Genomic DNA, 14,570 nt, shown 5'->3' on the forward strand with positions numbered 1-14,570 from the left:
TTTAAATTTAAAAATTATTCTTGGATTTAAAAAGTATTCTTCTGGGTGGATTTTTCGGGCCTATATTTTTAAAGTCCTTTTTCAGATGACTGGTGCCTTCCACTCTGAAGGTGGGCATATCTGATTTCTTAGACATGAAACTACAGGACTCTCTAGAGCCCTAAAAGCCCAAAGAAATATTTTAGAATGAATAATGGAAACAAATTAAGTCTGGGATATATTTATGTTAGTCTGAGTAGTAGGATAATACCTAGAGAAAGCCTGAGAAGTCTTATATAGAATGGAGGAAGATACAGGTCTATAGTATTATAAATAAGGAGTAAATGAAATTTGAGACTACTTATTTGATGCTAGATTAATTGGCTTATTTTTCTGATCACTCAGTTTTCAAAGAGAGTGATTGAGGATACAGGGTTGTACTGAAAAATTAATTTGTAGCTCAGCACTAATTTATATTCCAAAGCAACATGGGAGAGGTAGATAATAATCATTTCCTAGGGGGCTTCCTCTGGTCCTTACCTTTGAGGAAGACTCTCTTCTACTCTCTAACTCAGGAGGGAAAGATTCATTCTCAAACCTGTCTCTGAAGGGAAGAAATTCTATGATGGTTTAATGTACACTTGCAAATAATGCTCTAGAGAGAACTAGGTGGCCCTTGATGTTTTTCTTGCCGTTGAAATATGTCTGCTGAAATAACAACTACAGTAAAAAAAAATTTTTTAACTGGATATAAAAGGTGACTGCACATTGAAAGATCTATCTAACGTAAATTTTAGTCTCTGCTTGAAATTTGATGTAAGCATTGATGACAATAAGTAGTTTGGCTTTAAAGAAGACAAGATTTTGCTCTGCTACAGGTTAAATAAATGTTCCTTTAGTCATCTCTAAGTAATTGCTGGGCCATTGTAACACATTCAATATGATATTTGCTAAGCAAGCATGCCTGCCATCTGGTTACTGAAACTCTATTTTTGCTACTTCATAGGTACACATGGCCCAGTAGCACTGAGATGCAGGCAACTGATAGGAGCCTGTGGATCAATTCCAAAGCAATTTGAGAGTTCAAGCCATTCATTTGTTTGCAACACAAAGTGTTCTCCACGGAAGAAAACAATGAGTCTAACTTATCTGTCTCTTTCCTGTCCTGGTATCTTTAAAAATGTCCATCATGACAGGGTGCATGCAGGTTTACAATATTAAGCCAACTTTAGAGAAGAATGGAAAGAAGACTAAGAATGGAAAATAGTCTGTGTGCTGCTTGTACCACATCCTGCTCGGCTCTGGTGCCAGCAACTCTGTTCCTGGTCTGGGGAGTGTCCACAGAAGAAGAAGTAGCTGGGTAACATGGCAAAAGTCCATATGGGTCTGTGGTAGGAGGGAGAAGAAGTTTCCAAGCCAGTCCTTCCATCAAGTCCCTGGCAAGCACCCCTGTCCCCCAAACCAAAGACAGAATTAGCAGCACTGAGTACAATGCCTGACACACATAGTAGGGGCTCAATGAATGTTTACTAAATATAATCATCTGGGAAGTCTGTGAACAGTAATATAAATGACTGCTAGAAGAATGATTATGTTAGTCTCTGAAGCCATTGTAATACATGCATTGGATATATGCTTAACACCTGGTCCAGGCTTTCTCGACTTTGACACTATTGACATTTTGAGCTAACAATTCTTTGTTGGGAACAGGAGTGGGAGGGATGCTATCTTGCCCACTGTAGGAGGCTTAGTGGCATCCCTGGCCTCCATCCACTAGATGCCAACAGTGTCCCTCTCCCCAGCAAAAATGTCCCCCTCGTGATGGGGGGTAACAAAATCACTCCTTGTTGAGAACCACTTACCTACTCTGTGTGTTTGTGTCATGTACTAGAATTAGAAATACTATACTCTCTCTTCTCTTTTTTTCTGCATTGATATTTCTTGATCTACATGTTGAAGGTATTTTATTCTTTTAATCTGCTTTCTCTCAATTGCCTCTAAATTCCATGTTTTCACATATCTCAGTGGGGGAGGGCTTTCTAGGTACATCTGTACAAGTTAAAAAAGACATGTTTCCCCCTTAGGAGAGGGGAAATATGAAACAAAGAGTAAACATTCCATACAGAAATTGGACTAGTAGCTAAGGAGGCTGTTTTGCAGAATGATATTGAGATGGTCTTGCACCCAGGATAGACCCCAGACTCTAAGCTGCAACTATTGTGTATGTGTGTCCAAAAAGAGTTTCTGCATCTTAAAAGAAACTACCTTCATTTGTTTGCTATGCACTCTTGCAATCTTACCAGTAAAACTCCTCTGTTATATAAAAGTATCCTTCTGACAAACATATTTTTTTCTCCCTTGGTTTTGTTTTTATTTACTTCCTATTTATGCTAACAGTTTCAGGAAGATACCAGCATGGGCTCCAGGAACAGGCTGTCTCAGTAACTCTTGCCTCTTCAGAAGCACAGTAATCAGTCCTGCTAACTGAAGAAATCAGTAGCCTTTTAAACCTCTAAGGCAAAATGATAATGTTGCATATTTCCTCTTTCTTAAAATGAAAAATATTAAAATCTTAGAAATCTGACTTAAACCTAGCCAGTGGGCAACCTGCTTGAAAATGACTACACATCCATGTCTAAGGGTGAGAAATAATTTATGACAAATAAAGCTCATGAAAAATTCTAATTTCACTCATGTTGCTACAAGTATACCTTCATGCTTTAAAAAAAATGTGGGCTGGTAACATTTTTCTACCTTACTTACAGTGTAGAGTTAAACATGTGCCCTTACCTCTCCTCCAGTGCACGGGAAAGGATTGGAGTATCTAGAAGTGCAAATAGCTCCCTTCTTGACAACATCATCTTCCAGGCCAAATGTAGCCGGGCAGTTAGTTGCAAAGTACTTGTAAGGCTTCCATGTTTTCCCAAAGTCCTGGGACCGGTCCAGCACCATGGCTGCCGGCCTAGGGGACTTGAACACCATAATCAGATGAGTGAAGTAGAATTCAGCTTCCAGGTCTAACTGGATCTTTTCTCTGTGCACATCCTCAGCAGACTGCCACCACGTGCGAGGAAACCTGAAGGATGAGTCTGCCATGGCAGCTGGCAGGTGAGCCAGGTGAGGCTGGGCAGCACTGCATTTGTCACATTTGGGCTGCTGACAAGTCAGATCAGTGTTCTCACTATAGAAGCAGTACAGTTCAGTGGCGTTCTGACCACAGGTGGTGTCTGCCCAGAGTTTTCTTCCTAAAGCCAAATTTCCCATGCGAGGGTTGCAGGCTTTTTCACAGCGGGAACTCACTCCAGCCACTCCACTCAGTCCTAGGGATGGGAGAGCATATGTTATTCAAGACAAACCCATCTGGAAACTTCTTTTGTCCACCTAGTCCATCTTCAACAGTCGAGTTATCCCCATATTGCCCCAAGGCTTTCAGTAAAGAGGAAATGCTACCGAATTTGAGCATGAATACTGTTCTGCATTTATACTATTGGCATATGCAAGTGTGTGAATGTGCATGTGTGTGTGTGAGTGTGTGCCTGCGTGCCCGTTTCATGTAAAATTCCCATAGAAGAAAATAAAATCAGTTTGGGTAAAGGGCAAGAGGAAGGAAAGTGGAAACATTGGGTAAAGATAATGGGACTGCTTTCTAACAGTCTCTATTTTTGAAATACACTCATTTGCTTTTGAAGTCATGACATAAATAATACCAAAAACCAACAATGTTTTTAAGATCACTCAATTTAGTCTTTCAAATATAATTTGAGTCTTTAGCATTATCTAACATGTTTATGAGAATGCATTAAGGAGGAAATGTAGAATTCTACTATATTTTTAAGACGAAAACATGAAAGGACCAATTCCCTAAGAAAATCAATATGAGGTATTGGTATACAATGGGATCTCATTTAGGGATACAAAGCTAGAGACCACTGGAGCCAAGATGTGCAATATCTATTTTTAATATCAAGTAAATGTAAGTAAGAAAAAACCCTCTAAACTGCCAAATGACAGAAAAGCTTATTTGACACCCTCTCTGCCTCTTGAGTGCTTCTACCTATGACAGGTTCTACAGTAGTTACCTGTTTGCTTAACAGGAGAATGTTTACAGTCTGGCAGCCACTAACAGGACCTTTAAACATAATCTGTGAACTAAAACACCTTCCTAAAGAAACATGCGCTTCCACCCAAACAAAGGTCCAACAGACTTTAATGTTTCAAAATTACTTAAAATGATAAACATTATACACCGACTAACATCCTGACTACATAATATAATCCTTAATTTGGGCTTGTCATTTTAATTATGAATACCTGAAGCAAAATTATCTATTTTAAAAGTTAAAACAGAGAGGGAAAAAAAGGAAAAAGAAGTCAAACCCCAAATTCCGGCTAATTGAACGTTTCTGCTTCTTAAGAGGGAGCATCTCTGAATCGTTATCACTATACTGTTGGAGAAGCCAAATGACAGCTTAGACCAAAAGAGAGACATTTCACACACTCAACTGACTATCACGAGCCTCACGAGCCTTATGGTTCTTTGCAACCATAAGAAAGGGCTTCCTTAGGCATATTTTTTAAATGTCAAATTCAAGTGTGCGTTATGCCTGGACTCTGTTTGCCACTTTTCTGATTAGCTGGGGCAACAGTTGCTTGTGGCCAGGATCACCCAAACACACAGTGTGCTATGACTCACCTGTAAAGCATTTCAGGGAAAATCATATACTGCCCGTACAAGTATTTTTGACTTGAAACACTTGCCTTGTGATATTTATTTACAACCTCTTGATTGCTTGCATGTTTTTGCCATAACACGGTTTGAAAAGGGAAAGGTTTATTAAAGTTCACCTTGTGGCTGGGGGAGCATGCATAACAGCATGCAGGGGTGCATAAGTAGCAAGAATTAAAGTAAAAGCTTAGACCTTTAACGGCTCCTTGGGAAAAGTACTGAATAATTTTAGATGTCCCCACCCCAAACTAGGAAGAAATCCAGAAAAGACTGGAGCCAGATAAATAATCGGTGGACACAATACTTAGAGATCCCTAAAGAAGTGACCATCCAAGTATAGCAAGGATGCTCCTAAGAGTCCGACGCGTTTGGGATGCAGACTCCAAGCCTGGCTTTTACTTCATGCTAGCGTCTCTGGGGGCTGAGTGGATGAAACCGAAGGGAAGGGAGAAGTGTGCCAGTGCTCTCTCTCCACCAGTCCGTCCCTCCAGCCCACACTCCCCTTTCTGGAGCAAGCGAGATGCGTTTGAGAGACCAAGTGGCCAAAGAGTCCCTCACTTTCTTTCCCCCTTACACCCTGAACCGCACTTACGCCTAGCTGGAAACCAGGTGACCTGCAAGAGGAGGGAGAGGAGCAAAAGGGGTTCCCAAATTTAGAAACGGCAAGCTAGGAACGGGTGGCCAAGGGCAACCCAAGGCAGCCGGGACGGGAGTGGGAGGGAGAGCGCATCTGACGACGCCTCTATCGGTCGTCCAGTTACCGAGACAGGAAGCAGACCCGCCTCCGACCTCCCGCGGAGCCTCGGCCAGGGTACCAATTCCCCAAGGGCGGCAGGCCGGCTCCGTGCAACCCGGGGCGATCACTACCTATCGTCCCAGCCCGGGGTCTCACTGAGTTCTAGCCACTGCCCAGGGAGAGGCCACTCACCCCGCCCCAGGTGTCCCTACCTGGCTCCCTAGTACCCAGCATGAGGTCGGGGACAACGGCGATCGCTCTCAACAAGAGAGCGGCCCCGGCCCACGCGCGCCCAGGGTCGCTGGGCCACCCCTCCCCATCATTCCTCAGGCCATGAAGTGCCGGGGGATGGCGAGCTTGGTCCTTTGTTCCCTCACAAAATGGAAAGGCAGTTTTTTACAAGTCCAAACCGAGAAAAAAAACCAAGGTCGCGCTGTCTCCGGCAGGGCGCACCCAGGATATCGGGTTATCCAAAGGCATGTGTATCGCAGTTGAAAAAAAAAAAAAAAAATCAGTAGTATTTTAAACTGCTGAGACCCGGGGAAAGGAGGCGGAACATGGCCACTCATTTCATCCTTGGGAGCTGAGCTCTGCGCTCTCAACCTGCACTCGCCTGCACCCCCGAGTTCTGAGGTGGGGCACACAAGGGGCGAAGGAAGGGGGTTGGGGGCCCGGCAGCGTCACCACCCACCTGCGGCCACCGCGGAGCAGCCCCAGAGCAGCAGCAGCCGCGCGCAGCTCCCCATGGCCGGGAGGAGCCGGGAGGACCCGGGCCGGGCGGGTGCGGGAGGGAGTCGAGCCCTCGCGGCCGCGGGATGAAGCGCCAGCAGTCCTCGGGAGGAACCGGGCTCTTTATTTCTTCCTCCTCCTAGGGCGCCAGGCTCGGTCAGTGGGCGCCGGCGGCGGGGAGCTGCGGGCTGGGGCCGCGCCGGGCGGTGGGGTGACCCTCGCGCACCGGCCTGGAGGGGCGCGGGCACCTCGGGGGCGGCGGGAGCCCCGGCACCATAGCCCGCCTGGCCACGCTGCCCCGCGGAGCGGTCCTGCGAGCTCCTCCGCCGCTAGCCCGGGGCTCGGCGCCCGCAGCAGCCGCTGAACTTTGCGAGACCTTTCACTTCCCGGCCGCCTCCGCCGCCGCCGCCGCCGCCGCCGCCGCCACCGCCTCCTGGGCGTCCTCCTCCGCTTTTACCACGTCCTCTTGCTGCTGCGTCTCGGTCCCGTCCTTCTCCATGGGCAGTTCCATGGGATGCATTTTTATTGCACCGACACCGCGGCGCTCCGGTGCCAGCCCTCCTCCCCTCGCACCTCCACCCCTTCCTCCCGCCCGCCCCCCGCGCTCGCTTGACAGCCCGGGCGCAGTAGCCCTCGCGGTCGGGTCGCCGCCGCCGCCCAGGGAAGGATCCTCTCGCCCGACCAGCCGCCCCCGCTGCCTCGCTGCCAGCTCCACCCGCCGGCTTCAGCCCCCGCGCGCGTCCGTCACCTCGCACCCCAGCTTCTCTCGTGCCCCTCCCGTCTCTTGCCCTGCATCTCCCTGTGTGACCCCCCTGGTGCCCTCCAGCACCCACAGGCCTCCTCTGGAAGCAGTCTCCCACCTTCTCCCGGAACATTCCAGAGAGCAGTTGACTCCCTCTTGATCAGGTCAGGGCATGCCAAGGGGCTTAAAAAACCGCGAAACAGGCTAGCTCCTACTTCCTACATCCCCCAACAAAAACAAGCCCTCCTCTTCTCCCGCCACCCCTTCTCCCAGAGTCTAACGACCCAGGGATGGAACCCCTGATCCAATCCGGGGTCAAGGGCAAGGGAGAGCTCATTAACTGCTAAGTGGCATTCGCCGCTTCTCTGCTGACTTTCGGGGGGGTGGGGGAGGGCATCTTGGCTAAACAATCAATGCTTACTTTATCCGAGGTGTATCTGTTTTGATGTAAAACGTGTTCCCTAATTCAAACTCAAGGTGCTAAAAGAAAAGGGTCACAGGATTAGCTAGTACCCAGTTTAAGAACATCCTTGTCTAGGGGCAGGGGCACGACAAAGACAACCTCTTTGGTCCTTCCAAGCACTCTCTCTCCAGTTGTGCTGCGAAACAATAATGTTGTGTAATAACGTATGGGGAACAATTTAGTAGCGACGGCAAGCAGCTAATTGTGGATAGGATTGCTCAGGGCTGCTGCTTATAGAAGACGATTACACAGCCCTTGAGTCTGGGACTTTTGCAAGTTCTGTGAAGACATAATTCTACGTACACATCCAGGGAAATTGGTTAAAGTTAAGTAGAAAGCAATTTTTTATTGCAGTGTTCATTTTGTGCCTTTAAATATTTTCCAGAAAATTATCTACTTTACAGATACCATTCAGTTGTGTGTGTTACTGATGACGACAGTTCAGAGCTCTGGGGCATATGTAGATATTATTTATGACTCAGCTGGGGACACGTAAGAAGTTTATATCTCCCAGGAGGGACTGGGGCAAGGTCAGCATCATCCATTTGGGAGACATTAAAATTATTCTGGCCAACACTGGGAAGTGGCAAAAGGTGTGGAACAGCAATTTATGTAACACTTTAGAAAATAAACCCTTTGAATTTTTCAAATATTGTTAGGGCTTTCTTCATATCTTATAGACATGTTCCCGATGAAGTCAGTGAAATACGTCCCCAAATTATTCTTCTTACCAAATAAATGATAGGAAATTATAACAACCAAAGGCTCTAAGCACCAATATTAACCTAATTAACAAAGCAAATCTTTAAAAAAAAAGAAAGAAAATGCACTTTTATTATTAACTTCTGATTCTACTATATTGAGGCAGAACTACTCCATTTCTCATTACAAGTGTTAGGGGCATAATATCTGCACCAATCCTGCCTTGATAATATACTTCCTTGATTGCTCTGTAACTGGTTCCTGTTTCCTTTAACAAGAGAGTAAATGCCTTAATGGTCAAGCAGTCTTTTATACTTAGTCTATATAAAACATTATTATGTTTTTCTTTTATTCGTAACTGAGAACACCTGCTAGATATATAGTAAATTTTCATTAAATGTTTTTGACTGAGTAATGTTAAAACTATTACTATATACTGAGAGCAGGGATTAAGAAGAAAACCAGTGAAATCAGAATGATTCTCCATAGTCTAAAGAAATCTGTATGTTTATACCAAGATGAAGTAGCTCAGGAGAGAAGTAATTAGCATTCTAATAAAGTTCATTTGGTTGTATAGTCTAATTTAGTTATAAATTTTATTTTCATTTAAAAATTTTGGTTTTCTTTTTTTCTATTTTCATTTTGAAGAAACTATACAGGAAAAGTTTACCTACCTAAGGAAAATCTTGCTCAGTGATCAGCATATATTGCCTATGATTAAGTGTTTTTGAAAATTTTAGTAATGAGTTTAGAATTTTTTTAAAAAATTATGAATTAGTAGGAAGCTTAACATGGAATTTTGATAATGAGTTTTCAGAAGCCACATAATTGACAAATCTAGACTACTCCTGAGAACTTGAAAGAAAGATAAAAGGGCCTTTAAGAACTAAAATAGATGGCAAAAAGTCCATGCACCAAAGACCTTATTCACAGGAGAGCTCTTTAGGTCTTCACTTAAATTATTCATGCAATGTTAATAAGTTTGGTTATGCTGTTATCCTGGACCATAGCATATTAGAAGTAACAAAGTAGAATGAAGCAGAATCCTGTTAAAACAAGGAATGAGTTGCAAAGTGGTAAGAAAAAAGTAGCCATAAGGACCAAAAACCCTACAGCCATCTGAAGACTTTTAGTTTAGAGGCAAAGCACCAAAAGGCTGCAAAGGTATCACTCGAGTATAACTTAGTACAGTAAATGAGGTTTCTAATGGATCATGGGATTATTTTAGCATCAAAAGGAACCTTAGGGGTCTTTGAGGCCAACTTCTTACCCCATCGTGAATTCTCTCCACAAAATCTCTGTCCAATGGTCATCCAGTTTCTGTTCTAGAAATCTCAGTAAACAAAAGCAGCCCTTTTCATTTTTGGTACTATTTTGTTTAACTGTGACATCTTTCTTCTTAAAATTCTACCTATGTTTATAGTTTAGTTGTCTGCAACAATACAGAATAGGTCCAATCTCTTTTCTAATAGGTACTTGAAAATTTGAAGTCAAGATTTATTGCTCCTCCTAACTATTCTTCAAGTGTTTAATTGCCCATGTAGCATGATTTCCAAACCTTTAACTATCTTATTCACCCCTTTTCAGATATACTACAGTTTGTCAATGTTGCTTTTATACTGTGCATCTAGAACTCAACTCCAGGTTTGTCTGAATCGGTGTGGAATAAAACTGAACTAGTAGTTCCTTTAACTTAGGTTTAGGGCTTATATTTCATTAGCCTAAAAATGTATTAGAAGCTTTATGATGTCAGCTGATATTATGCTTGAAGCAAACTAAAATCCCCTTTTTATATACTGCTGTCTTAAAGAGTCATTAATAAAACATAAAGCATGTTTTGTTTAACCAGAAGGAAAGAGTTCCACTAAAATACACTGCAGATAGCAAGCATTCAATAAATATTAAGGAAAAAAAGCAACAAATTCAAATTGCTAAATTTGAAAAATGGTTAAATTCTTAAAAGGAAACTGTTACTCCTGAATGGGATAAGTATCTATTTTCTATAAAAATCATCACTTCTATGGAAAATTTGATTCAATAACACAGTATACATTGGTATTACTATACATTTCCAAGGAAAGGAGGGACTTTGAAATAGTGATATTTTTAGTATACCTACTATCTTTCCTCCATGGAACTATAAACAGTATCTCATTTATCGTGGAAGCATCAATGTGTGGGAAGGAACAGGTATAATTTTGCACATTTTCAGAGAGAGAAAATGATATGAAAGATATAAATGCCAAATTAAGATCATCCAATAAATATACACCAGAGATAGGACATGGGTTTCCATATTTGTTTGTTTGTTTTCATCATTGCTTATCCATCAATTTTCCGTGAATAAAATCTTCTCTTTTTGAACTAGAAGACTTTTAGGAGACAATGAAATGGAGAATTGTTTCCATTGAAATAATCCTATATTTTGTTTTCTACCTGGTCTATGCCCTTCAAATGCCCTTTAAAAACACCGTCCTGGGAATTTCCTTAAGCTTTAATCTAAGCCTCCTGCCACTGGCACTGTGTTTCTTATTTCATCTGCTTCCTGGCTACAGCTGCTCATTCCTAGGAAGGGAGTAAGAGCCTTTGAAAACACATGTGCTCTTCCAGGAAGGTAAGCAGTACTTTCCTTAAAAAAAAAAAAAATGCACACATGTTCTCTCATGTTCAAATTAATTATATGGAGTCTAGAAAGTTCAAATAAACAAGAACAGTTCTGTTGTTGTTACAGAGATAGCTACTCTGGACAACACTGTATTGGCACGAATTTTAAACATTTTCTCTTCAAAATAGCTCTTAGCTAAAACTTTCTATACATATTTCTATTTCTGACATTAATGAAAAGATGCTCAGAGACAAATAACTACTTTTTTAAACGTAGGGAAATAGATAAAGAAACAGCTACCAAAGGCCTCATGAGGATGAAAGAACAGTAAGCAATATGGGTAATTTCTCTTATTTATATCTTTTATATAGCAGTATAGTAATTAGGAGCATGGACAATGGGGTCTGACTCCCCAGATTTTAAGCCTGGCTCTGCCACCTGCTAGCTGTGTGAGTGTGGGCAAGTTATTTAACCTCTTGGTGCAACCATTTCCTTATTTGCTGTATGGAAATAATAACAGTATCTAATTAATAAGGTTATTATGAATATTAAATGAGTTTATATTTATGAAATGGTAGAAAAGAGCAAGACACATTGGAAGCACTTTAAGTTTTGTTAAATACATAATATAGTAAACTACAAATCCATCAAGTACATACAGTCTCTTTTGACCTGCCCTAGAATTCCATCTTCAAGTTATATATGGATATTTAATAGGCAGAAATGAAATCGTTGCCCTGGCTTAATTTTAAGTGCTGTTTTAGCTGTGTAAAAGGCATTGCACAGGAGGTGAAAGTATGAAGCAACAAATCTTTTTTAACTAGAGGGAAAGAGGGATTGGCACTGATGGAGCAGCTGCAATTTACCAGGCACAATGTTGAATACTTCGTAATTCTCACAGCAACTTTATATGGTTAGGTTGTCAACCACTTGATGAGAAAACTGAAGCTCAGAGAAGTTAAATATCTGAGCCAAGTTCAAACAGCTAAGTAAACTGACCATGCAGGATTTGAACCCCCAGTGTGTCTGACTTTAAGCACAGTATTCTTTCCGTTTCCTCTTTCAAGAGAGGTGGCATAACAAGGCAGTTAAAGAAAGTGTGTGAGACTAGATTGCCAATTTCCTCATTAGTAAAAACACTCATAGAATATTTTCTACCTTAACAATTACCGTTGAACCCACTGAGCCATGGATTTAACTACCACCTACCTTGTTTACTCCCTAACGTCACTCATGGGCCTCAGCGCTGTCAATGGACACCTCCACTTAGACATCTCAAATTCAACACATTTAAAACTAAACTCACTATCTTTCTCCCCTAGCAGGTTACTCCTCCTGTGTTTACTATCTTAGTAGAAGGTCACAGCTATCCATCTACTGGATCAACACAAATGAGTAGTATTTTCCAAACTTCTGCAGAATACTCATGCTCGGTGAGATATACTAAGTGTCCTGAGGAAAAACAGTTCTATTGTCAAATGATATCAATATTAGGTCAAACAAAATTAAATAGGACTTAGCACCTTTCATATGCTAAGTTCATTGCCAATCTTTAAGAAATGGACATAACATTATATTACATAGGATTGCATTCAGTTGCGTGGACTCAACTCATTAGCTTAACCAAATTGAGATTGATTTTCTTCCCATGACCGGAAGTCAGGAGGTAGACAGTCCACAACAAGTGCAGCTGCTCAAGGAAGTCATCAGGACTTGCGTGGCTTTCTTCTTCATGGTCGCAAGATGGCTATTCCACCTCCAGGACTTGTATCCCCCTTCTAGGCAAGAGAAATGGAACAGAGAAAAGGAAGAAGGATGTACGCCATCTGAGTCTTAAAAAGCTTCCCCAGCAGCCCCACCCACCTGCTTATATCTAATTTCCTGAACTGGGTTATGTGGCCTTTCCAGACCCTGAGGAAGTCTGAAGAGGTGAATATTTTAACTGGGCACATTGCCACCCTTAAAAAATCAGGCTGCTTCTATTAGAAGGAAGAGGAGATTGAATGTCAAGTAGACGTACTGTGTATGTCATCAAATTGTTAGTAATATTTCACTGGTGTATCTGGCCCAAGCACCTATTAACATATTTCATGGCTCCACATCGCTGACAGATGGAATTCATGCTGCTTGGCACCCAAACCTGCTGTGATGTACCAGTTCCTGCCACAGGGTCTCTGGCTCCACCCAGAGTGAACTTCCTGCAGTCTCTGAGTGGGTAATGGGCTTCATGCCTCTTGTTTCTGCATGCTCTCTCCCTTCCTTTGCCTCCTCTTCTCCTGGCTAATTCTGGCAGGTCCTCGGAAATTCAGTTCAGACAGTAACTACTATGACACATTTCTCTCTTGCTCTCTCCTCTTCCAGCAGGGTTAGTTGCCCCCTCTATCATCCCATGGATCACTTCATTATCCTCAATTATAGTTTTTTTCTTATATATTAAGTGGGGGAAAACAGGAAGCAAAATTATATTTATGCTTTAGTTAGAACTATGGGAAACATACATATGAAAAAGGCATGGAATGTATCAAAAATACTAGAGATGCATGCTTCTCTAGCTTCGAAACTTTCAGCAATACCATATAGTTGTTATGATCACATTTATTTTTTTTGTTTTTTTTTTTTTTTGCGGTACGCGGGCCTCTCACTGCTGTGGCCTCTCCCGTTGCGGAGCACAGGCTCCGGACGCGCAGGCTCAGCGGCCATGGCTCACGGGCCCAGCCGCTCCGCGGCACATGCGTTCCTCCCGGACCGGGGCATGAACCCGCGTCCCCTGCATCGGCAGGCGGACTCTCAACCACTGCGCCACCAGGGAAGCCCTGGATATTTTTTAGTACTAAACTTGGGCTGCGATTTCAAACACAAGCACTTTTCTGTATGTTTTTATTTCAAATCTCACAAGATTACAATGCAATTTAGAGGGCAAAATGGTGACATAATTTGCTTTAACCCTAAATTCAGTATAATGGACCTCATTGTAGAAGAGAGATTCAGTTACCAGGAACATCAGAGAACCTCATTAAATAATGTCGAACCATAACACCATCCTCAGAGCTCAAGGTAACAGCTTCAGGGTATTAATACATTTCGAAAGCCTATAAACTGAGCAGTAAAGGAAATTGGAAGGCCATAGCCACTCAAGGTTACAATAAAAATAATTTCATTTATGTTCCTGCAAAATTCAAAATAGCACCTCCAATGTTCTACTTTAAACCTTCTCTACTTATAAATGCTATTTACTCACAGAAATAGTGCCTATTAAACTTGAGGAATAAAGGCCTTAAAGCCAAAGTTAATACAAAATTAATATGAAAATAGTCATTGCTCTGGTGAAGTCTAAGCAATTTTTCATGTATGCAGTTAGTCTCTCTAACATAACTGTAGAAGATTCCTTCATCATAAAGGAATAGTACATCATTTTCCCACCTTCTTCCTTCCTTCAAGAATGTTTGAATGGACTTCCCTGGTGGCGCAGTGGTTAAGAATCCGTCTGCCAATGCTGGGGACATGGTTTCGAGCCCTGGTCTGGGAGGATCCCACATGCCGCAGAGCAACTAAGCCCATGCGCCACAACTACTGAAGCTGCTCTCCAGAGCCCGTAAGCCACAACTACTGAGCCTGCGTACTGCAACTACTGAAGCCCGCGCGCCTAGAGCCTGTGCTCCACAGCAAGAGAAGCCACTACAAGGAGAAGCCTGCACGCCGCAAGCAAGAGTAGCCCCCACTCGCCACAATGAAGAAAAAGCCTGCGCCCAGCAATGAAGACCCAACGCAGCCAAAAATAAATAAATTAAACAAATTATAAAAAAAAAAAAGAATGTTTGAATGAAGGCAGGTTTTATTACAAACAGAAAAGAAGGAATCCTCTTTTAAAATGATAGATTATTGTTAGAA

General features: G+C 42.5%; 1 protein-coding gene across 3 annotated transcripts in view; it reads right to left on the reverse strand.

The window, feature by feature from the left end:
• The window catches only part of NTN4 (netrin 4), a 110,352-nt gene extending 103,684 nt beyond the window's left edge, over window positions 1-6,668 (reverse strand). The window contains exons 1-2 of one of the 3 annotated variants that reach the window (XM_004269526.3): window positions 6,133-6,668; window positions 2,770-3,299 (exon numbers count right to left, since the gene is read on the reverse strand). In XM_004269526.3, coding sequence (XP_004269574.1) covers window positions 2,770-3,299; window positions 6,133-6,187 — 585 coding nt within the window. In that variant the 5' untranslated portion in view covers window positions 6,188-6,668. The remainder of the gene's footprint in view (window positions 1-2,769; window positions 3,300-6,132) is intronic. The other 2 variants (XM_033427691.2, XM_012532902.3) reach the window with 2 other exon arrangements.
• Window positions 6,669-14,570: the final 7,902 nt, after the last annotated feature.

The sequence above is a fragment of the Orcinus orca genome, chromosome 11 (genome assembly GCF_937001465.1).
Source record: "Orcinus orca chromosome 11, mOrcOrc1.1, whole genome shotgun sequence".
Taxonomy (NCBI): Eukaryota; Metazoa; Chordata; class Mammalia; order Artiodactyla; family Delphinidae; genus Orcinus; species Orcinus orca.